At 30.1% G+C, this 22745-nt stretch overlaps 1 protein-coding gene across 1 annotated transcript in view; it reads left to right on the top strand.

Annotated features, from left to right (window-relative positions):
* Positions 1-191: 191 nt before the first annotated feature.
* The window catches only part of LOC107449618 (RNA polymerase II subunit RpII140), a 24062-nt gene continuing 1508 nt past the window's right edge, over positions 192-22745 (top strand). The window contains exons 1-20 of the mRNA XM_016065200.3: positions 192-374; positions 2183-2406; positions 4189-4301; positions 5748-5967; positions 6056-6214; positions 6293-6457; positions 6695-6891; positions 8731-9037; positions 10644-10787; positions 11562-11701; positions 11781-11892; positions 12459-12613; positions 14816-15017; positions 15555-15820; positions 17313-17407; positions 17485-17606; positions 18122-18340; positions 18816-19037; positions 19129-19289; positions 20349-20544. Of these exons, the coding sequence (XP_015920686.1) occupies positions 356-374; positions 2183-2406; positions 4189-4301; positions 5748-5967; positions 6056-6214; positions 6293-6457; positions 6695-6891; positions 8731-9037; positions 10644-10787; positions 11562-11701; positions 11781-11892; positions 12459-12613; positions 14816-15017; positions 15555-15820; positions 17313-17407; positions 17485-17606; positions 18122-18340; positions 18816-19037; positions 19129-19289; positions 20349-20544 (3438 nt within the window). The 5' untranslated portion in view covers positions 192-355. The remainder of the gene's footprint in view (positions 375-2182; positions 2407-4188; positions 4302-5747; positions 5968-6055; positions 6215-6292; positions 6458-6694; positions 6892-8730; positions 9038-10643; positions 10788-11561; positions 11702-11780; positions 11893-12458; positions 12614-14815; positions 15018-15554; positions 15821-17312; positions 17408-17484; positions 17607-18121; positions 18341-18815; positions 19038-19128; positions 19290-20348; positions 20545-22745) is intronic.

Below are 22745 nucleotides of genomic sequence, written 5' to 3'. Positions count from 1 at the left end.
GATGCCTAAAAATAAAACTAAAAAAAAAATTAAATATGCAAAAATAAAAAAGGAGTGAAATTTTCTTTTTTGGGTTTTAAATTATGCCTTAATCTTCTTTATTATGAATTTTTTCATATGTATTTATTTTAAAAAAGGGCACCAAAGATAAATAGCAAAATTAACAATACTTAACTGTAATCGAGATTTTAACTGTCACAACAAGTCAGTTCTAGTGAGATTAGCGTTAGTAGAGTGCGTGGAGTTTCTAAGTGGTGTTTGTAATTTAATAATAAATAAATATATATCTATTTATTTGCCTGTTGATTAAATATTTGTAACTTGATAAGGTTTTGAATTAATTCTGAAGCTAGTCATGTATGAGGCTGAAGATGGTTAGCATTTTTGTACATTCTTATTGATAGAATGGAGCAGTGATTTTTTTTTTACCATTGCTTCATCTAAATAACTTTAAAACTTGTTGCGGAATTTTTTGTTTATTCGGGAAGATTTCCGTATCATAATCTGCTGCTATTAACGCAACCGATCACGGTTTGGAACTAACACCGAATAATCGTCAATTCTTGATATTGGCCCCAGGAAATTAATAATTAAAAACATCACAGAAGTCCAACTCTTAGTCACCCCCGGTCAAACCTCTACATATTTTTAAAAAAATATGCAAGTTTGAAATCCGTTTTGCACCTTGGCATTTGTAGTTAACGCAACACACCCTATACGGAAATATTCCATAATTCAACGCCGTGGTGATTGTAGTTGGCGCAACAGATCACTATTCGAAAATATACTCGTTTATTTAATGTGTTTGTTAAATTTAATTTCTGAGTAGTTTAAATTAATCTGGTTAATTCTCTGACGTAAAATTAGAAAATTTAGACACTGGCATCAAAGTGAAAAACTTGGTTGTCTTTGCCTAAACTTTTTATTTAGTGATTCAGGGATTAGTTTAACTTTTTTTGGACTGTAAGAGTGAGAAAGAAATGTTACCCCGGCCCTCATACTTCTAGAATATACCTACTAAAGAGAATGTGAGATGGTAGTAAAGTAATGAAATGAGATTACGTCTATGTGATCTTGGGTCACTAGTGTGTGAAAAGCTCATTTTATCTGTGATAATGTGGGTCATGAAGGATGAATCACTCAATAATCTATATGCAATCATGATATAGAGGAGTAGAAGTATTTTTGTACCGTTAAATGTCGTACAATCTACATACGCTAAGGTGTTAAATGAATTTCAAACTTGCACATTTTTCTAAAAAAGCATGTAGATGTTTGCCCCGGGGGTGGCTACAAGTTATACCTTTCGAGTTGGTCCCTGAACAGTCTGCACACCTTAATGCGAAGCCAATAATTCCGGATTTGAATCCCGCTCAGGGTATAGATGTTTCTCTCTGAGTGAATGTGGAAAGGGTCTGTGGTGTGAGTAATGTTGCTTGCCTCCATGACTTAGGTTCACAGGTGCTCTACGAGTAGTGATAAATGAGCAACAGTTCTGGCTTCCTGAAGTTCAGCACCTGCTGTTAGAAAAAAAAAATTCACTGAGCATTATCTATAAATCATGATTATAATTTTTGTAAAGACGGTTCTCATGACAATTTATAACAGGAGTAATATAATTTATAATAGCATGATACTAGGTGGGTTTTTTCGAGAGGTTATATTTTATAATAAAATGAAATACAAACTACATACAATGAAATATCTATATTTTCTTTACTTCTATATTTTGTGCTTTAAATTTTTTAATGAATAAAAATAAGCAATCCATACAATCCTGGATAAGAAAAAAGGGTAATTTACTACAAATAGAAAAGAGGCAGAAGCAATTAAATAAACTGATACTTTAGATAGATTAAAATGCTTTGAATATTAAAGAAGTGAATTTTAATATTTTGATTTATTAAAATTATCATATGTTGTTAAGCTGAAGCATATGTTTGAATTTAAAATGAATACACTCTGAATCTTTGTCCTTGTTGTTTCTTTTGTCTGTGCTACGGAAAAATAATTTTTCTTTTCTTTTAACAATTATAAAAATAAAAAAAATGAATAATTAACTATTACAATTTTAAAATTATGAATTTAAGATTCAATCTGCAGTTGTTTTCTTAAGCTATAGACCGAATTGCAAACAAATTTTTTGTATAAATTTATTTTTAAAATAAAAAATTTTCTTCAGAAAACTTTGATGAAGATGAGTCAGAAGAAATAACTGCCGATTTATGGCAGGAAGCCTGCTGGATTGTGATCAGTGCCTATTTTGATGAGAAAGGTCTGGTGCGTCAACAGCTGGACTCCTTTGATGAGTTCATCCAAATGTCTGTGCAGAGGATTGTCGAGGACACCCCTCAGATAGATTTGCAAGCTGAAGCGCAACATACAAGTGGAGAAGTAGAAACTCCAGTGAGTCAATTTGTTTTTATCAATGTTTTACTTAAGTAATGCTCTTTTTTCTTAAATAACAATAGAAATTAGTCAATGAACCTTGAGGTTTCTTAGCAAGATTTTATTTTATGATAAGCATGAGTTCTGTTATACTGAAGACATCTTAGTTCTCTTTTATTTTTCTGTATTGAAAGTATCCTTACACTGTAAGTATAATATTGTTGTATAAGTCACAGTATAGTGGATTTGTGCCCTCTTTTCATTACATTCCAGTCCTATCTGCAAAATTGGATGAACGTTCGTAAACTATGGACATAAGCATGTCAATCTATCAAGTAAGGCTAGATGATAGTTTGAATGGCAAAAATAGAAAATAAAGTAAACATGAGGGGTGACAAATTTAAAAAAAAAAAAATTATAGATTCGAGCTATCAATGTTTTTAATTAGAAGTGATCTGCATCAAAGAAGAGCAGCAATGTAATTTGATGCTCAAAGTTATAATTTTTTCTTTCAGCTATAAATTATAAAGGAAAAAAAAACATTATATGTGTATGAAAGAAGGTGGATAAAGACTGAGTAGATAAGAATTAAGGACCTGTTGAGGCTAAACTGTACAGCTTAGAAACTATCAGGTTTTTTTTTTCAAAATATTCATTTAAGGCTATTTGTGCTTTGAGGAAACGGCCCATAATAAATTTTGTCCTGTAGCCTGTAAAATCTCTGTTCAGTGTTGAACATATTTATATTCTTCCTCTGCTGCACTGCAAGCAAACGCAAAAGCTTCCTAGCAAACACAAATCAGGTGAGGGTTGGCTAGACCTTGTAGCTACCTTCAGAGCAGAAGTTATCAAAGTGCAACTATTAGACTAAACTCTTATTGTATGTTAGGAAATGAATCTTTAATGGTATAAGCTGGACTCAAAATAATTTTTATAAGTGTGAGCCGATAAATATGGCTGGTTTAAAAACATCAGAGTTGGTGTAGGAAAGCAAACTTATCTACTCGGACTCCTCAATTAATCAACAGCAACACGCCAGTATGCTAGGTCTTTCATTTTAACTAGTAAAGTCTAATTCAAAGTTCGTCTCCTGTAAAACAGAATTAATTTAACAGTTGTGATACCCAATGTTAACCCACTATCTGGTCTTGCCCTACTCTTCCCTTGATAGTTTTGATATAATTTTACTGGCATAAATCTGCTATTGTAATATTTTTTGTCTCAACTCCAGAAAAATTAGGCTACCCATGGGTTGTGTCATAACTTATTTTTTGCATCTTTTTAGCTTTTAATATATTTGGTGCACTATGGCAAAGAATGAAATCGCTGAACACATTTATTTAAATTTGTAACTCTGTATGCATGAGTGTATAAATTTTGTGAATTTTATTATTTTTAGTAGTCATTCATACCAATTAAAAATAAGTTACTAAGCTTTAGATCATTTTCAAATTCTGATTCATTTTTGAGACTTAAAAGAGAGAGAAAAAGTTTGGAAGTCAAATTATGCATACAACTTATAAAATTGTTCAATTTAAAAAAAAATTAAAATAATTAATTTTTCATATAATTATTTTCGAGAAAACAAGCTTTATAATTCTTATAATTTTTTGATTACTTCATAAGACTAACTTCCAGCCTGAAATAAGGAAAAGTAAAATATAACTAATAAAATATAATTCTAAAAATTTTTAAATCATTTTCCAATCTTGCATTTCAAAAGTCAGATATCATTTGTGTCTCATACATTATTTCTTTTATTAAATGTAGATGTAACTTTCTTGGCTTTTTTTATTTTAGCCTCGATACTTGGTTAAATTTGAACAGATCTATTTATCCAAACCAACACATTGGGAGAAGGATGGTGCTCCTAGTCCTATGATGCCCAATGAAGCTAGGCTGAGAAATTTGACGTAAGATAAAACCTAGTTATATACTTTATTTACAATTCATATTTTCTAAAGGAAAGTTATCCCCTCTTTGCTTGAAGCTTAAGGAATTCATTATAATGCACGACTCAAAGGGGGAAAAAAGAGCTCCCCATATAACTTGATATGAATGATCATATCACGATACAATTTCCATGATTCAAGGGGAGAAAAGATGCTTTTCATCTGAATAATCATTAAATTTATTTTTAATTTTTATCAATTTTACAAAAATAAATTGCTATTAGAAAGTTCTTACTTATAATCTTTAAACTTATAAAGTCATAGCTATATTGGAAACTTGTTTTAAATATCTTTAAAAAAAAACATGCAAATAATTGGGTAGGAAGGAAACGCCACCTGGAAGTAATGATTTGTTTCTGTCAAAGCTAAGAATGTGAAACTAATTTGTGAAAAAATCTATTTTATGTGCCTTGAAGTTTTTCAGATTATCACTTATGCCAGCAAATCTTTGAAATTCACCTTAAATATTTTTCATTGTGTACTTAACGTAAAACTCCTTTATTTTTTCAAAAATCCTGGTTTTTCGAGTTAAAAAAGTATTTTATAGGTTTTTAAAGTTTTCAACTTTTTATAAATTTTAAAAATTCTTTTTTTTTCTATTAATGCAACTAGTTTAATAGGAAAATTAATAAATTAAACTTAAAAACGAAAATGTCATTTTAAAAGTTTAACAAGTTTTTAACTGTGTTAAAGTGCGTATAAATCTCCTTGACAATTTTAACTACAAAAATGGAATGAAAAAATTTAAGCAATAGTAAGCGAAATAATGTTTCAAATAACTAATATAAGAATACAAATATTATCACAAAAGATGGTAATTAAAAGTACTTTATTTAGCATATTGTCTGTGTGTTTAGCAGTCGTCTAAGATACTAAACCATTTTTAGGAAAGAAAATGTTCTTTTTTCTTATTTCATAAATTTTGATTCGATATTAATTGTTTATTGTGGTTCTCTTTTAAAAATGTTTGTGTTGTTGAAGAAAAAAACATAGTAATTTATATTTTGCAATAAGTGATTCAACTTCAGAAAGGCTGAGGGTTGCTTTGTAATTTTTTTTTTTTTTTTTTTTTTTCCATTTTAATTTTACTTCACTTTTGCCTGCAGTTNTTTTTTTTTTTTTTGTAACAAGATTAAAGGATGAGAGCAGCAAAATTTTAACCTTTGAAAACAGTATATAACTGAGGAGCACCATAATACATATATATAGATAGATGGCTTGAAACCTACAGTTACTTCCCTCCTGTATAGAAAAAAATCCAAAATACTGATTCTTCTGGTTTTTAATTGTTTACAAACAAGCCGCATTTTATTTGTTGTATCGTAATTTATTTGTTATTGAATTTATGCCTTTTGCAATTGAAACATCATTATTAGACCGTGTATTATATTCAACCTCCTTATCTAGTTATTCTGCTCCACTTTATGTGGATATCACAAAGACTGTCATTAAAGAAGGTGAGGAGCCAGTAGAAACTCAACTTCAAAAGAGCTTTATTGGAAAAATTCCTATCATGTTAAGATCTACCTACTGTCTTTTAAATGGCCTCACCGATAGAGATTTGACAGAGTTGAATGAGTGTCCTTTAGATCCTGGTGGCTATTTCATAATTAATGGATCAGAAAAGGTAAGAAAAAATCTATTAATATAATTCAGGTAAAAGCTCCATTAACCGTTTTTCTCTTTTTTCAAAAAATATCTTCTATTTTTTTTAGGTTTTGATTGCACAAGAAAAAATGGCAACCAACTCTGTGTACGTCTTTCAAATGAAGGATTCTAAGTACGCCTATAAATCAGAATGCCGGTCTTGTTTAGAGCACTCGTCTCGTCCCACCAGCACATTATGGGTAAACATGCTTGCCAGAGGGGGGCAGGTAAGATGAATATCTTCTGAAACGAATTCTCCGTTATAGAAGCTTCCCTCCCTACAACACATATCAATTGTTTTTCAGGGTGTGCGTAAGAGCGCTATTGGACAGAGAATAATTGCTATATTGCCATACATTAAGCAAGAAATCCCCATCATGATTGTGTTCAGAGCTTTGGGATTTGTAGCTGATCGAGACATTCTGGAGCATATTATCTATGACTTTGAAGATCAGGAAATGATGGAAATGGTAAAATTTATTTATGTTAATGGCATTAGAAATGTTTCGATTGTGTATTCAGTATTTTGCATTAGCTCATATTTTTCTGAAAATTTCAAAAGTTCTATGAAATGTGAGTCTTTAGGAAGTAACAAAAAAATATGGTTACAACCAGCATTGTTAACTTTGTTGTTGCCCTTTACTGCATTTTTTTAATCACTGCCAATTTTTTTATTTAATTTTACAATATTTTTTTTTTTTAATAAGGTTAAACCATCTTTGGATGAAGCTTTTGTCATTCAAGAACAGAATGTGGCACTGAACTTTATAGGTTCTCGTGGTGCTCGTCCAGGTGTCACAAAGGAAAAGCGTATTAAGTATGCAAGAGAAATTTTGCAGAAGGAAATGTTACCTCATGTTGGAGTCAGTGATTTCTGTGAGACTAAGAAAGCTTATTACTTAGGGTAAGTTATATTGCTTCATATATGAGTTTAAGATGTGATTATGAGTACTTTAAACGAAATATTCCAGATTTGTAATGAAACAAATAGAAATTGAGGAATTTTCTCATTTAGATCCAATTAAAAAGATTAGGTTTCTTAAGTGTTCTGTTGCACCATGGATGCTCTGTAAAGATTGCGCTCCTGATTAATATATTTGATGTAGTTTTTTGGTATTTTTAAATAAAAAGTGTCAAAAACCATTTTAATTGAAACAGCTATCTGAGTTACTTTATCTATACCAGTGATTCTGTTTATGAGCTATAAGGCATCAAATGCGCCAAAAAATCATTGATGGGGTGCAAAATAAGTTATGATGCATTCTCTGAGGCATGCAATTTTCCAGCGTAGAATAAAACTAAGCAGTACCCTAGTAGATTTATGTACACAAAATTATAACCAAGCTGTAGATGTATATAAAAAGATTATGTATCCTGATGTATATAAAAGAAATCTTTTTATTAAAAGTGAAAATTAAAATGAGTATCAAATTACGTTGTTGCCTTTCCTTGAAGCGATTGGTTGTTTAAGCAGTTTTAATTAAAAGTTTTGACTGTCCAAATATAATTCCTTTTTTGATTTTGTAATTTTTTGTTTTATATATCAATAGATTGTGATAGATTTGTTATATGAATGCCATATTAATAGATAGATAAAGTGGTATAGAATTTTTATTTTAAATAGGGACCTGCTTTTAATAAGAAGAGACCCAGTGTCGAAGTTCTGAGTTCTACGGAACTGCAGTTTCCGAAGACTAGTGAAATCACTGCCATATCATAAAGTTCATTCTCAACCCTAGTGGGTGGTCAAATCCCTCAGACAGTACTAGTAAAATTGCGATTATTTAAAAAAAAACTAATGTCGAACTGTGGGGGTTAGAGGTTTATAAACAAATAATCAAGCAAAATAGATTGAAGTATATAAAATTATTCTTTGTAGTTAAAGAATTAATTACATTTTCTATCTCAACATGTGTTACTTGTTAAAGTATTTGTTATTAAAATTGTTTGTCTTAACAATGACAAGAAAAAACTGTAATACTAACGAAATTACTGTTTAGTAATGACGAGAAAAAATGTGAAATTAAAAAATTTATTTCTCCCAATTTGTTCGCAAGTAGCACGCCCCTGCTCTCTTTTTTTTAAAAATGAGGAAATCTTGTTATAATGTTCCATAGTTATTGCATCAGCATCGATTGGATAAATCTTCACTTATAGTTGGAATGGTACAAAATTACGTTATTGCTTTTATTTTTGAGAATTTTGCTTATTTTTTTTTAGATTGAATTAATACTTTTACTTCCTCTGTTTTTTTGTAAAGATTTGTTTGATTTCATGAAGTTGTGCAGTATTTAGGAGCTCTCTCTGATTTTTGGATGCTTATCTGTTAGTACATTGCATTACGAATAAAGTAAGTTCAGTTATGTAATGAAGTGTAAAATCTCCACGTCTGGAAATCCTCCCTATCCTTAAGCTTGGCTGAAGACACTTCTTTGTTAGAATGGACATTCTTTTTGTTTATATTATAAAAACGATGCAATGCTTAATTGATTGAAAGAAGCAAAAAAAAAAAACTTTTTCCACAGTGTTTATATTAATAACCTATATTAGTATATTTGGTTCCTATTATCACAGTGCCTATTGCCTCAGTACCTTGACTTTTAATTTGTTATACCTTTATTTTAAGTCCTACTTTAACGTATAAGTGCTGATCATAGTGGTACGTCGTTTAAGGTGTTAGACGTAGGTAAACTTTGCTTTCATTGCCTAAGCGAAATCTAAACAGAATGTTGTTGTTTTTCAGTTACATGGTTCACCGATTGTTGTTGGCTGCCCTGGGAAGGAGAGAGTTGGATGACAGAGATCACTACGGTAATAAGAGATTGGACTTGGCAGGTCCCCTTCTAGCTTTCCTCTTCAGAGGCTTATTTAGGACTTTAACAAAAGAAGTCAGGATGTATGCCCAGAAGTTCATTGATCGTGGGAAAGATTTCAACCTGGAGTTGGCCATCAAGACAAGAATCATCACAGATGGGCTGAGGTACTCTTTAGCCACTGGAAACTGGGGAGATCAAAAGAAGGCTCATCAAGCAAGAGCTGGTGTCTCACAGGTTAAATCTTTTTCTTAATGTATGACTTAAAGCAGACATTAATTCTTTTTTAGGAGAGTAAATTAGAAAGTAGTTAAAGTAAGCTATTGAAAATTTAATTTTAATATTTCTACATGTCTTATACTATTTTATAGCAAATTTTCTATGTTTAAAAAAGTAGTAATAATCTTGCTACAATCTTGTTACAAACTGCAGATTTGGATAGTTTATACTCCCTGCAAATATCAGCTTGATTGCATCCATTTTCAATTTTTCTGATTATGCCCATTTTATCAGCAATGGAGAACATTTTACAATCACTGCTCGCCATAGTTAAATTTGAGACACTTGTTTGCAGGATTTTTTTAACTGAACTGAGATAAAAAAGGAGTTGAAATGAGGGCCTTATCAACACATATTAGTGACCAACCCTTTAACTAATAATGAATAATTACTCATTCCCTCTGACAGAAAATGCATATTGATCCCACTGACACCTTACAGGTGCGTCATCTGCGCCTGGGTTGGAAACTTCTGCTTGGTTTGTTTAGGGATGGGAAAGTGAGGTAAAAGAAGTAAACAAGAAAAAATGCTTATCGCTACATTCCCCTCTATAAAATCAGTATATGTATTTATTTTGAAGAAGAAATTTCAAAATTACTACCAAAAAATGAAGAAAAAAATCAGTCGGAGACAGAAAAAAGTTCATTATATCCAACTTCCTTGCTTTTTTGGTTCTCTATATCCACAAAAAATATCACTATACGCACTGTAAACCGTGTTCACTATAGCGGGATTTGACTGTATTTTTATTTATCAAATTGATTATTATTGTAATTTAAAATTTGGATATCTAATTGATCTACTCACAAAAAAATTTTGAAAGGACGAGCAATGTTCAATCTTTCTAGCAAAATCTCTGAGTTAACCTGCCATATGTTGTATTCTTGTGGCAGATACCAGCTCTTGTGTCTTTATTCATTGATTAAAGTTCCTTTTATCACTGAGAAATTCTTAAAAAATATGGGGGAACAAGTAGCAGTATAGACAGATCAATCCGGATTTCAGTGAATGGCTTACAACTGCTTTACAAAATGATAATGCATTTAAAACTAGAGTTTAAAAAAATGTATAATAGTTTATAACTTGTCTAATGTATAAATGAAAGGAAGATAGTTTAATTACAAAATTTTGTAAATTTAATAACCTACAACAACTTAATTTATAAGAAATTATGATCTGTAAAAACTTTAATTCAAGAATTTTTTTTTTCTTTTAAATGGTGTTTTCTTTAATTATAAAATGGATTGTATTTGTTTGGGTTCTTAAAAGCTCCCTAATTTTCAATTAATAGGTCTGTAAGTACCTACTATTTTAGTCAATTTATTGTCAGCTTTGTTATGCATTCAATTCAAATCATCTTTAATTTTATTTTTAAAAAAAATGTTAAAAAATTGAAGCATTTTATTGGAAGTAAAACTATAATTTTGGTCATTGTTTTTCCCTTCCTATTCTGATTTTTCTTAAACATTTATAGATTTTAAAATGTGATACTTGATTATCTCTTAAACAAAAAAATTTTTTTAATTATGTAATAATTTATAAAATATTAAAAAAAAAATTTCAGGTGTTAAACAGGTTGACTTTTGCTTCAACACTTTCTCATCTAAGGCGTGTCAATTCACCCATTGGCCGTGATGGTAAACTAGCCAAGCCACGGCAGCTTCACAATACTCTTTGGGGTATGATATGTCCTGCTGAAACTCCAGAAGTAAGTCCTCTAAACAAATTTATATCTCTTGTAAAAAATAGTTCTGTTGCAGGGTTGACTAAAATCTATCTTCCTTAAATCAAAAAAATCTAATTTAGTTTTCCTTTTTATTTACAAACTAAAGTATCTAATAACATGACTTAGTTTAATATTATTTAAGGACAATATTAAAACTAAAAAAATTACATTTTGTTTACATATTACAAAAAACTAATCACAAAATAAATAAAAAAAAATTTATTTTTTTTTTTCCCCTAGCTTAGCATTCTTATGGATTGTAAGGATGGGAAGGCAATTTATCTATTAAATATCTGATGAAGAGTAAATTAGTTTAGATCAGAAAACATTACTGTACAAAAACAATTATTCTTAGTTATTCTGGTTAGAAAATCTTCCTTCATGATTGATATGCACTTATTTTTAACAGCACTTGTGTTTATATAAATATAAAAATGGGTATGATTAAAATATGTTCATTACAACTAATTTAAAATTATAGTTTAAATTTTATCCCTATCTTATCCACTTAGTGTATTTATTTAGTTCATTATGAAGTATAATAATTTTATATGCCTTATATTATTTATGTACCCTTTCATTATTTCTTTGTATATATCTTAGACTTAATAGTTTTTGGGTTTTTTTTTTTTTTTTTTAAATTAGAGGGTTTGAATTTTTTTTTTTTTTTTTTAAATCACAAGTTATTTAAAACATGATTTTTAATCATGCCAACTCTTTTCTGTTGTAGTTGTAATGCATATTAATTCTTTATAGGGGCATGCTGTAGGCTTAGTGAAAAACTTGGCTCTTATGGCCTACATTTCAGTTGGATCCCAGCCATCTCCGATTCTAGAGTTTTTAGAGGAATGGAGTATGGAGAATTTGGAGGAAATTGCACCTTCTGCTATTGCTGAGTAAGCCTAATTTTTTTTTAAATCATTTTTTAAACTCTTTTAAAGCATATTATTGATAATGTGTTGTCTGATTTTCTAGAGCCACAAAAATATTTGTAAATGGCTGTTGGGTAGGCATTCACAGAGATCCTGATCAACTGATGAACACTTTGCGTAAACTTCGTAGGCAGATGGATATCATTGTGTCTGAAGTATGTGTATATTTTAAAGTTCTTTCTTTTTTTGAGATGGTATTAGATATTCTTTGAATTCAGTCTACCTCATTTAGTCTTTTAATGTGGCTTGTTATGTTTAAAATGCTGCATGTCTGGTTAGCTGCAAACCATTACATGTGTTAATGTTTTTATTCAGTAAAAAATAAATTTAGTTGCATTTTGTAAGTACCAATAAAATGTTGATATTAGGTAACTTAACAAATTGATTTTAATATTTGTGCACATTTGTATCGTTGTCACTCCTTACACTTCTTAAATTTAAACAGTTTTTTTTTTTTTTTTTTTTACAATCAAGTCTTCTTTTTTTTGTGATCTGAAAATTTTTCATTCTATTTTGTGCTAACTTTAATTCCCATAAGTAGATTAAAAGTTCATTTTTGATGATACATCTTTAATGATAATAAGCCAATTTATGTTTTACTGTTAAGCAGTTAATTTGGTTGACAGTTAGAAACAGTTTTAATGAAAACTTGATTTGGCATGCTTATCTCTGTAATATAGTTTAAAAGTTTCAGCTTTAATCTAAACTTGATGCTTGACAGGTATCCATGGTAAGAGATATTAGAGACAGAGAAATTCGTATTTATACAGATGCAGGACGAATTTGTCGCCCACTACTTATTGTGGAGAATCAAAAACTTTTGCTGAAGAAAAGACATGTGGATCGCCTGAAAGAGCGTGAATACAACAATTACAGGTAATGATGCTTGATTCTCTTGTCTGGACCTATCTTTAGAACTTACCATTCCTTAAACTGTCTTGTTTGCTTTTAAAGAAATTATATTTACATCATGGGTGAGTGGAGGATTATATTTTATACTGACTGATCACATATTACTAATTTGTATGTAAACTAATTAATAACAAAAAAACTAAACTAGCTTAATAATTAGACTAACTTAATAAGATTTGAGACTTTTCTCTTCCGATCACCAAAGTCAAGCATCATCGGGTGTGGTCAGTACTTGGGAGGGTGACCACCTGGGAACACTGCATGCCCTTGGCATACCTTTTAGGGCAGAGATAGCCTGATTGGTAGGGCTCTGGCTCTATGTCCAAGAAGTCATGGGCTCCACACTCGGCAGCTGAAGACTCCAAATGTAGTAAATGGTAACTGATGCATGATAAATCTGTCGAGCCTCAAAGTCCTCCACATTCCCAAAACAAATCATATCTCTGGGTGTACTGATCATGGAGTTTCCTTGTCTTCCAGATTGGCTTAAAATTACGAGGCTACAGAGTTAACATTAGTAGTCGTAAACCCAAAATTGGGTCTGCTGTTCAACGACGGTTATAAAATAAAATAAAGACTTGAGACTGTGCATTACATAAAGTTTTATGTTATATTAATCCTTTTACATATTAAACTTACCTACTAAATGTGGCAATGTATATATGTAACAGATTAATTATGCTTTAAAGCAATTTTTAAATGGAAATACTATAAAATAAATGACTAAATATTTAATATTTACAAAAAAAAAATTAAGAGTTTAGAATTAACAGCCAACAAATTTATAAATTTTTAAGGGCTTTTTAGGTTATGTAAATGTGATTTATTGAAAATTGTGGGTAATAGAATTGTGTTATATAGATCTGAAACTATATCATAATAATTCTCTACTATTCAAGAGCAATAATTCAAAGTCATAAGAAATATTCTCCCATCCCCTTGTTTAAGTTTTCTTCTGCTTCCTATCCCCCCCACCCTCTTTGAACCAAGAAAGTAGTAATAAAGAAAATTAAAAAAAGCATTTGATTGCTTTCTTATTTATGTGCATAGATCAAAGTCTTAATCTTTGTGAGAGCTTCAAGTTCAGGTAATTTTAAGTGATTTCGTTCATAGTAACCATTTTACTTTTTTCAAGATAAGTAATTTTGGCCAAATTCTGACAAATCGGACGCAAATTGTTTGTTTTCCGACCACTTAACAATTTTTATTTATTAAAATTATTTTTTTAACCAAAGAAATTGTTTTAAATAACTTCAATTGTAATAAATTCAATGAATTTATAATATAGATTTTGTTTATTAATAATGAAAATATTTCACATTTTGTGTCATGCGCGGGATATATATTTAAAGTAATTGAAGTTATTTAAAACAATTTCTTTTTAACCAAAGAAATTGTTTTAAATAACTTCAATTGTAATAAATTCAATGAATTTATAATATAAATTTTGTTTATTAATAATGAAAATATTTCGCATTTTGTGTCATTTCGCAGGATATATATTTAAAGTAATTTTGTTCTGGTATTAATGCACATTTTCAGATATTAAATTGATATTTTGATGTCTTATCTTCGTATTGCTGATTTGCCACGGGAAAAAGAAAAAAATTTTAATTATACTTTTTGTAGGGAAAAATAATTGTTAGTGAAATTTAAATAATTTTATAAACATTTTTGTGAATTTTAATTTTTTTATAGATGCAATTGTATAAGTGGCTTATTAATTCATAATGCTACCTACATTAATATCTATTACCTTGCAAACAGTGAAAATATCTTGGGTATTTATAATGCTAAAAAAGCATAATTTCTTTATGTTCATGCAAAATACACAGTTATTAACTCACATTTTTCCATCAGTTTGATAATCTACTTACTAGTCGCTTGTGGTGGTCAGCCTGTTTGCCTACACAAACTGCCTCTGCCTACAAATACCACTGTTTTATAGTTGCAATTTTTGGTGTTAAATTTAAGTTATTCTCTTTTAATTTATTTTTGCTGATAATCTGTTTTAAAGAAAAACATTTTATACGGTTAGATATTTAAAGTAAAAAAATTGTAATGATTCAAAGATGTCATAAGTCTGCTGGTTTTAAAATCAGAGATAATTCTAAGAATATTTAATAAACAGAAGCATTATTTTTAATTTCACCAATTTTATTGCAGTTGGCAAGATCTTGTAGCAAATGGTGTTGTTGAGTACATCGACACCTTAGAAGAAGAAACTGTAATGTTGGCCATGACACCCGACGATCTTCTTGAAGACAAAGGCCAGGCCTATTGTTCAACTTACACGCATTGTGAAATCCACCCTTCTATGATTTTAGGAGTCTGTGCTTCTATCATTCCATTTCCAGATCACAATCAGGTTGGTGTTTTTCAGGTTGAGTTGTGTCGTGATCACTTGTTAGTTATGAAATCTAAGCTTACTTATGGTTTATTTTATTTATTTATTTTTTTATATCATTTGGGCCAAGTATTTCTTAAGTTATTCAAGTAAAAGAATACTATGTTCTACAGAATAGTGTTAAGTTGTGAATTATGATTACCCATTGGGTTTGTACATGGATTCTAGGAATTCATTAAAGTTTTTCTAGTTTTTTTCTTTTTTCAGTGAAATTCATTAACATTTATTGAGGACTAATGATCTCCACATGAAAATCTTTGCTCAAACATTTCGGTCCCAACTGATAAAATAACGCAAGAATGTCACAACTTCCATTATGCATTTTTAACTATCTGGAAAAAATTTTACAAAAGTATTCTATTTTCTAAAATTATTGCGATTTATGATAAATTTGTTTGCTCAGCCTATTTCTAAAAGCCTTATTCTTTTCTTTGATGAAAAAAAAATTCTTCATGAGAAGTTCCCGATTAATTTAGAAATTTGTTTGTTTTTTTACAGTCTCCTCGTAATACTTATCAGTCTGCTATGGGTAAGCAAGCTATGGGTGTCTACATCACAAATTTCCATGTTCGAATGGATACACTGGCTCATGTACTGTATTATCCTCAGAAGCCTCTTGTGACAACAAGATCTATGGAGTATCTTAGGTTTAGAGAATTGCCTGCTGGAATTAACTCCATTGTTGCCATCATGTCCTATACTGGCTACAACCAAGAGGATTCTATCATTTTAAATGCCTCTGCCATTGACAGAGGATTCTTTAGGTAACACTCTCTCTTTTGAAAAGAAGGAAAAAAATTAACATTTTACTACTTACAACAGCATAACATTTTTTACAACTAATAGCAGCTTACATGTTGACCCGTAAAACAGTAATGCACATTAAAGTTTCGAAAAATCAAAAAAAATTTCCTTGAATATTTTTTTTTTTAGTGGAATATTTTGCAGGCATGTAGTATGTAGTTTAAATATAAATTGAGAAATATATAAAAAAAAATTAAATGTACTTCTTAAAAATGCTAAAATGTAAACTGCAATATTTTAATAAAATTTCCAATATTGCCAACTTTCCTTAAATATTATTAAATAAATGCAAGACTCAATCTTAGAAATATAAAGATCAGACTCTTTATCCATCTCACTATAAAATTAACTGTCTGTAATATGAATTATCATTCAATTTATGACAGTACGTACACATTTATTAGTTTATTATTTATCACAAGTTTATTACATGCATGTACAGAGAAAAATAAATAAAATTAAAAGACAAAAGATATTTTCCATAAGAAAAAATATTTCTTGAAAACAGAAAAAAAAAATACTTACATGTGCTTTTGAATGAAAATTGAAAAGAACAATCAATCAAAAAACTCTAATATATTTAACATTTTCAAAAATAATTAAAGTTTGAACGGAATGTACAAAAATATTTATTTTCTGGCTTTTTCATTTTCCAATTTTTTAGTGTACTAGTCAAGTGCAAAAATAAACCTTGCACAAAGACAGAAATAATCAACTGATTTTTCTTCTGTTGCTTCATGAAAATAAAGATTTCAAATCTGTCTTCCATAAAATGAGTGCCATAAGAGTTACACCTTCCTTGAAGGTATTCATAGAAGTCCAAGCTATGAGTTTAATGCTGTGAAATTACTAGAATATTTCTTCTAAGCTTATACAAAAGCTTTCTTCTTTTACATATTCATTCAATCTTTACTTCAGATATGTGAATCAATCTAATAAGCTGAAAATAAAGTCCTTGTAGAAATTTTTTTATGTTGTTAAGGGCAGCTTTAATAATAACAAATTTTAATTAACAATTCTGTTATCGAAATAGAATACATGGGAGAAAGGTATTCTATTGCCATTGAAGCTTCCCTTCTCCAAAAAAATACGTAATTTTATTGACTCAGATTTTATTTTGAATGACAAAGAGGTTTAATTTGCGGTAAGAGATTAAATTTGCATAAAAAATACTTAGTTGTATCTTATAAAAAAGTGTTTTAATTCATGAATTAAAATAGATTTAAATGAATTAGGATTTATATCAGTTAATTGGGAAGCTCTGTTCAGGATATTTAAGGAGATAACTGCCCTCTGTCAACCTGCTGTATGATCACTGAACAATTGTAACAGAATTATTTAAATATAAACAAAGAATCCAATTGGACAATTCATGCCAGAAAATTTGCGCTTTCGTGTTTCTCAGATCACAAAACATGACATTATTGTCCTCATGAAATTTTTGTTTTTCAGATCTGTATTTTATCGTGCTTACAAAGATGCTGAACAAAAGCAGATTGGAGATCAAGAGGAACAATTTGAAAAGCCAACAAGAGAAACATGCCAAGGTGAGCATTGTTATTATTTATTTATTTTTGTTATGATTTGTTGTGTGCAATTTTTTAATATTTTTTCCCCATTTAAGGTATGCGTAATGCTATTTATGATAAATTGGATGATGATGGCATTATCGCTCCCGGTACCAGGGTTTCCGGAGACGATGTCATTATTGGGAAAACCATTACACTGCCTGAAAATGATGATGAGGTTTGTCATAAAATTTCACTATATCTTAATTTATTTGAAAAGATATATATATTATATGTATATATAGCACGATAAATAAATACAAAAAGAAAAATAAGGAAAATTAAATAAATCAATGAGTTTTATTTACTGTGCATAAGCTGCAAGTATATCGAACTCATAAAATAACAGTTTTTTACTTGATATTTTTTACTTAATGTGTTTTTTTATTTATTTATTTTTTTCAAAAACTTTTTTAGTGCTCCTCACTCTATTGTATCGATATATTTTGCTTTGGCTATATTGATAAAATATAAATAAAAAAAAAACACTTCTTTTTGCGGATATAATCGTGTGAGCTGATGTTGAGATTATATCTTCTTTTTTTTCCGTGGATTTTTATTGAAGTTTTATTATTATTGCTATTATTTTGTTACTTTATTCTATTTTAATAATTTTCTTCTCCTCTTTTCATTATTCTGTAAGTGATTGTTTTCTCTATATTTTGAATATTATGTTCATCTCTGTGTTTTCAGCTGGAGAGCACTACTCGCAGGTTTGTGAAAAGAGATGCCAGCACGTTCTTGCGGAACAGTGAAACTGGAATTGTCGACCAAGTCATGCTGACCCTCAACTCTGATGGTTATAAATTTTGTAAGATCAGAGTGCGTTCTGTGCGTGTACCCCAGATTGGTGACAAGTTTGCATCCAGGCATGGTCAAAAAGGAACTTGTGGTATAACATACCGTCAAGAGGTATTCCATTGTTTTCCATTATCTTTAACTTTTACGGCCTAAGCTCACATTAAAAAAAAATTTCTTCAAATTTAAATTTTATTCTTTCTTTAAAAAATGGTGGAGAATTTAAGAGTTATCTCATCTTACAATTCAAACTTTGTTCTGCGATTCAAAGTATTTTATTCAGGGTCCTGAAACCAGCATTAACTAAACATTATAACTTTTAAGGGTGGCCATTGTTAAATTTGCTTCACCCAGCCACTGGCCAATAGTCAAATTTCCTAATTTTGCACTGTAGTCGGCACTCTTTCTGAAAACCTGGAATTCTCGTTGAATTGGAAAAATCCCATCATTTAAATTATTTTGTTGAAAATTTTGTCCTAAAAGTTTCTCTGGATAATAAGCTTTTTCTAAATAAAGAGGGATTTGTGCAAAAATGATATTGTTAGCAGAGTGTTGCATTACTTATGTGTTGAACTTATTTGTTTCCTAGGATATGCCATTTACTGCTGAAGGATTGACGCCTGACATTATCATCAACCCCCACGCCATTCCATCTCGTATGACTATTGGTCATTTAATTGAGTGCCTCCAAGGAAAAGTTTCATCAAACAAAGGAGAAATTGGAGATGCTACACCTTTCAATGATACTGTCAATGTGCAAAAGATATCCAATCTTCTTCAAGAATATGGGTATCATCTGCGTGGAAATGAGGTTTGTACAATTTCTTTCTTTTTCTTAAGAAAAGAATTAAAAAATTTACATTTTTTCAGTGTTGCTAATTTATTATCTTCTTTCCTAACAGGTAATGTACAATGGCCACACAGGCAGAAAAGTGAATGCCCAGATCTTTTTAGGCCCCACCTACTACCAAAGATTAAAGCATATGGTGGATGACAAAATTCATTCAAGAGCAAGAGGTCCTGTCCAAATTTTGGTTAGGCAGCCTATGGAAGGAAGGGCAAGGTGACTCCTATTCTTTTTTCTCCCTTAATTTCTTCATATTTTATTGCCTAATTTGAACCATGGCTTTAATTCTATAATTACGTGCCATTAATTTTATATTAGCTTCGATTTCCCAAATGGTTAGAAAAGTAAGTTATATATTTTTGTAGATATTTATGTGGAACTGATTTGGTGATAATCTGAATTATAACAAAGATTGGTGTTTATCTAAATTTATCATTTAATTTTTTAACTTAGATTCATGTTTTTATTGCTCAGTCAATTTTAATACTCTTTCTGTATAATGATGATTCTCTTATTATTTTTCATTAAACATTTATTATGAAGAAAGAGCCTTGAAATTGAACTACTATTTTTCAAATGTACATGGAGCAGAAGCTCTTGGAGACTTTTACAGATTTATTTTCAGAAGACAAGTACACACATTTTTTACATGGAACATATAATTATTTCTTTCATGTCATGTGATCCATTATATTAAGGTTTTAATACGTTTTCTGTATTATGATGATCCTCTTTTTCTTTCTTTTTTTTTATTAAACATAAGAAAAGAGTAAAGAAATTAAGCTACTATTTGCAAATGTACATGAAGCAGAAGCTCCTGGAGACTTTCATAGATTTATTTTCAAAAAACAAGTACACACTTTTTTCACATAGAGCATATAGTTATTATTTCTTTCATGTCATGTGATCCATAATATCCAGAGTTCTTTGTTAGGGCTGACATTGCGANCTAAAGTAAGAGAGTGGGGAAGATGAAGAAATGTTTGTTTATTTTGATTGTTAAAAAGTGTCCGGGAAATTGACCCTTCCGGAAAAGGGACGTCCGGATATGGGACGTTACACTGTATTTTTAAACTAAATGTAAATGCTACTAAAAATGTGAAGTATGTGGTCAAAGAGATCTTCAGACTGTGCTTACAATATTTTGTTTTTTTATGAGGACAAAAAAGGAAGATGGGTTAAAATAACTCACAATGACTAAATTCAACAAAAAGCTAAATGAGTTCTAATTGAAGCTATTCCATTTCTCAAACATGAAATGTCTTTCCTTTTCAGAGATGGAGGTTTGCGTTTTGGAGAAATGGAACGTGATTGTCAAATAGCTCATGGTGCTGCTCAGTTCTTAAGAGAAAGGTTATTTGAAGTCTCTGATCCATATAGAGTTCACGTATGCAATTTATGTGGTCTTTTAGCCATTGCAAATCTGAAAAACAACACTTTTGAATGCCGAGGATGCAGAAATAAGACACAGGTAATTAACTTTTTCTTTACCTTTAAAAAGATGCTACACCATGGGATAAACCCTTTATGACAAATTCTGTTTCACATACATAATAATTTAAAGTATAGAAAAAAGAATACTTAACCAAACTCAATTGAAGCGTAAACCAAGAATAAAACATGAAGCTCTAAATGCTCTAATGCAAAATCTCTAAATGTAAATAAATTATTCAAGATTGTAGAGTGAGAAAGTAATCTTCTCTCAATGTATTTATGTTTTGATAAAAACATTTTCAGCATTTGAAGCTTCATGTTTTACTTATCATGTTTTGTTTATCGATATTTTTTTTTCTTTCTAAGTGAAACAGAATTTGCCATGAAGGGTTTCTCCAGAAATAAAGCATAACATTTTTACCAGTCAGATTAGTTTTTCATCTATACATTTTGCATTACCATAATGAAAAGTATATTTGTGACTTAAAGCCCTCTTAATATACTGAGAATTTAAATTTTTCTTTTAAATCTCTAAAAATAATGTATAAATTAGTATGATTCTAACATTAATTTAAATTTATTGGTTATGAAAATTCCACTGTAATGCTATTTTCACAATCCCAGTAAAGGTGAGAAGTAAAACAGAAAATTAAGTAATAAATAATAAAGCAAGCCTTATTTATAGTAATAAATTTGAAACATTTCTTTTTAAAATGTTTATCACATTTTCAGTTTCTTGCTATTCAAAAGTCTCTATTATTAAATTAATGAATATATTATAACTATCTAAAATTAATTCAATATCAAAACCATGAATTCAAAAATATAGCAAACATAATAAAATTTATCTTGTCTTTTACAACAATACTTTTGATAAATATATAGTTTCGATATTTTTTTATCCAAAAAAAATTACTTGTGTCTAAAGTATTTTAGATCTTACATAATAGTTAGCATGAAGTTTGGATTTTTTAAAATAATATAGATTTTCACATTCATGGCCGTTTTTCCCTCCGTTTAAAATATGCTTCACCTAATTTGGTCAAGATGATGTTCCCTTGATAAGTCCACAATTATGAACAATCTCTGATATTATAAACTAAATACAGTAAAACCTCGCTACAACAATATTTTTGTGACCAAATAAATATACTGTTGTAAAGGGATATAGTGTTATATCGAGGGTCTACTAACTTTGGGAACACATTAAGATTTTTTTTTAAATTTTAATGTTATATATGCAGGGGTCTGTCCAGGCCGAATTTACTACCGTTTAGCGGTACCTTCACAAATTCAGCTTTAGGAAACAAATTCAATTTTAAGAAAAACGGTAGTTTCACAAAATACTTTATCTTAAAATTTTATTTTTGTATTATTTTTTAATTTTGTTTTATTTGAAGCGATAAATCCACATTTTTACCATATTTTTGTGTTGATTTTTAAATATAATTTTTAATTTTTCACAAATTATGTCTAAATTTTCACAAAAAAGTCTCTCAGAAAAACCTAGGCAGGCCCCTGATATGTATTAAATGACGCCCGGTGGCTGAGCGATAGCTCTTCGCGCTGTCGTGCCACAGGTCTCTGGTTCGATCCTCTGGGCCGGGCAAGGTCGACTCAGCCATTCATCCATTCAGTGGGTCGATAAATGAGTACCAAGCATGCTTGGGAACTAAACACTGGGGGTTCCCCGTTCGGCTGACCACCTGGCCGGAACATCTTTTCTTGCACCCCAGAGCCCAAGGTCAAGAAAACTTAGATGGGCACAGTAAGCCTTGGCCCTCTATGGGCTGTCACGCCACTGAGTTAGACTTCTAATCCAAAGGACTTGTAATCCAATCCAAGTTTTGTTAGACTTGTAATCCAAAGGATACGTTTTTACATTCTTGAAACATCGGGGATTTCGGTATTTTCCGATAACAAGTAAGGGCAATTTCTCTGTCCCAGACGCATTTCCTTCAACTAGGACAGTCTAACGTTCCTTGCTCATTTTATCCCCTGAGCATTTTTCATCCTTAAACATCATAGTCTTATTTGGAAGACATTTAAAAAATAAACCCATATCATCAATATTGAAAACATCATTTTAACTGTATCCTTGAAGTAAATTTGGTAACGTTTCATTTAACCACTGCTCACATACTTCAAGAGGGACAGCTTTAGCTTCTCCATGAAGAGTGCGAAAGACATTGTGTGTGTGTTGCAAAGGAAGGGCATACGAAATTTCAAAGCAATCGG

The sequence above is a fragment of the Parasteatoda tepidariorum genome, chromosome 2, assembly GCF_043381705.1.
Source record: "Parasteatoda tepidariorum isolate YZ-2023 chromosome 2, CAS_Ptep_4.0, whole genome shotgun sequence".
Lineage (NCBI taxonomy): Eukaryota > Metazoa > Arthropoda > Arachnida > Araneae > Theridiidae > Parasteatoda > Parasteatoda tepidariorum.
The sequence above is the reverse complement of the archived record's forward strand: the minus strand, read 5'-3'. Positions and strand labels throughout refer to the sequence as shown.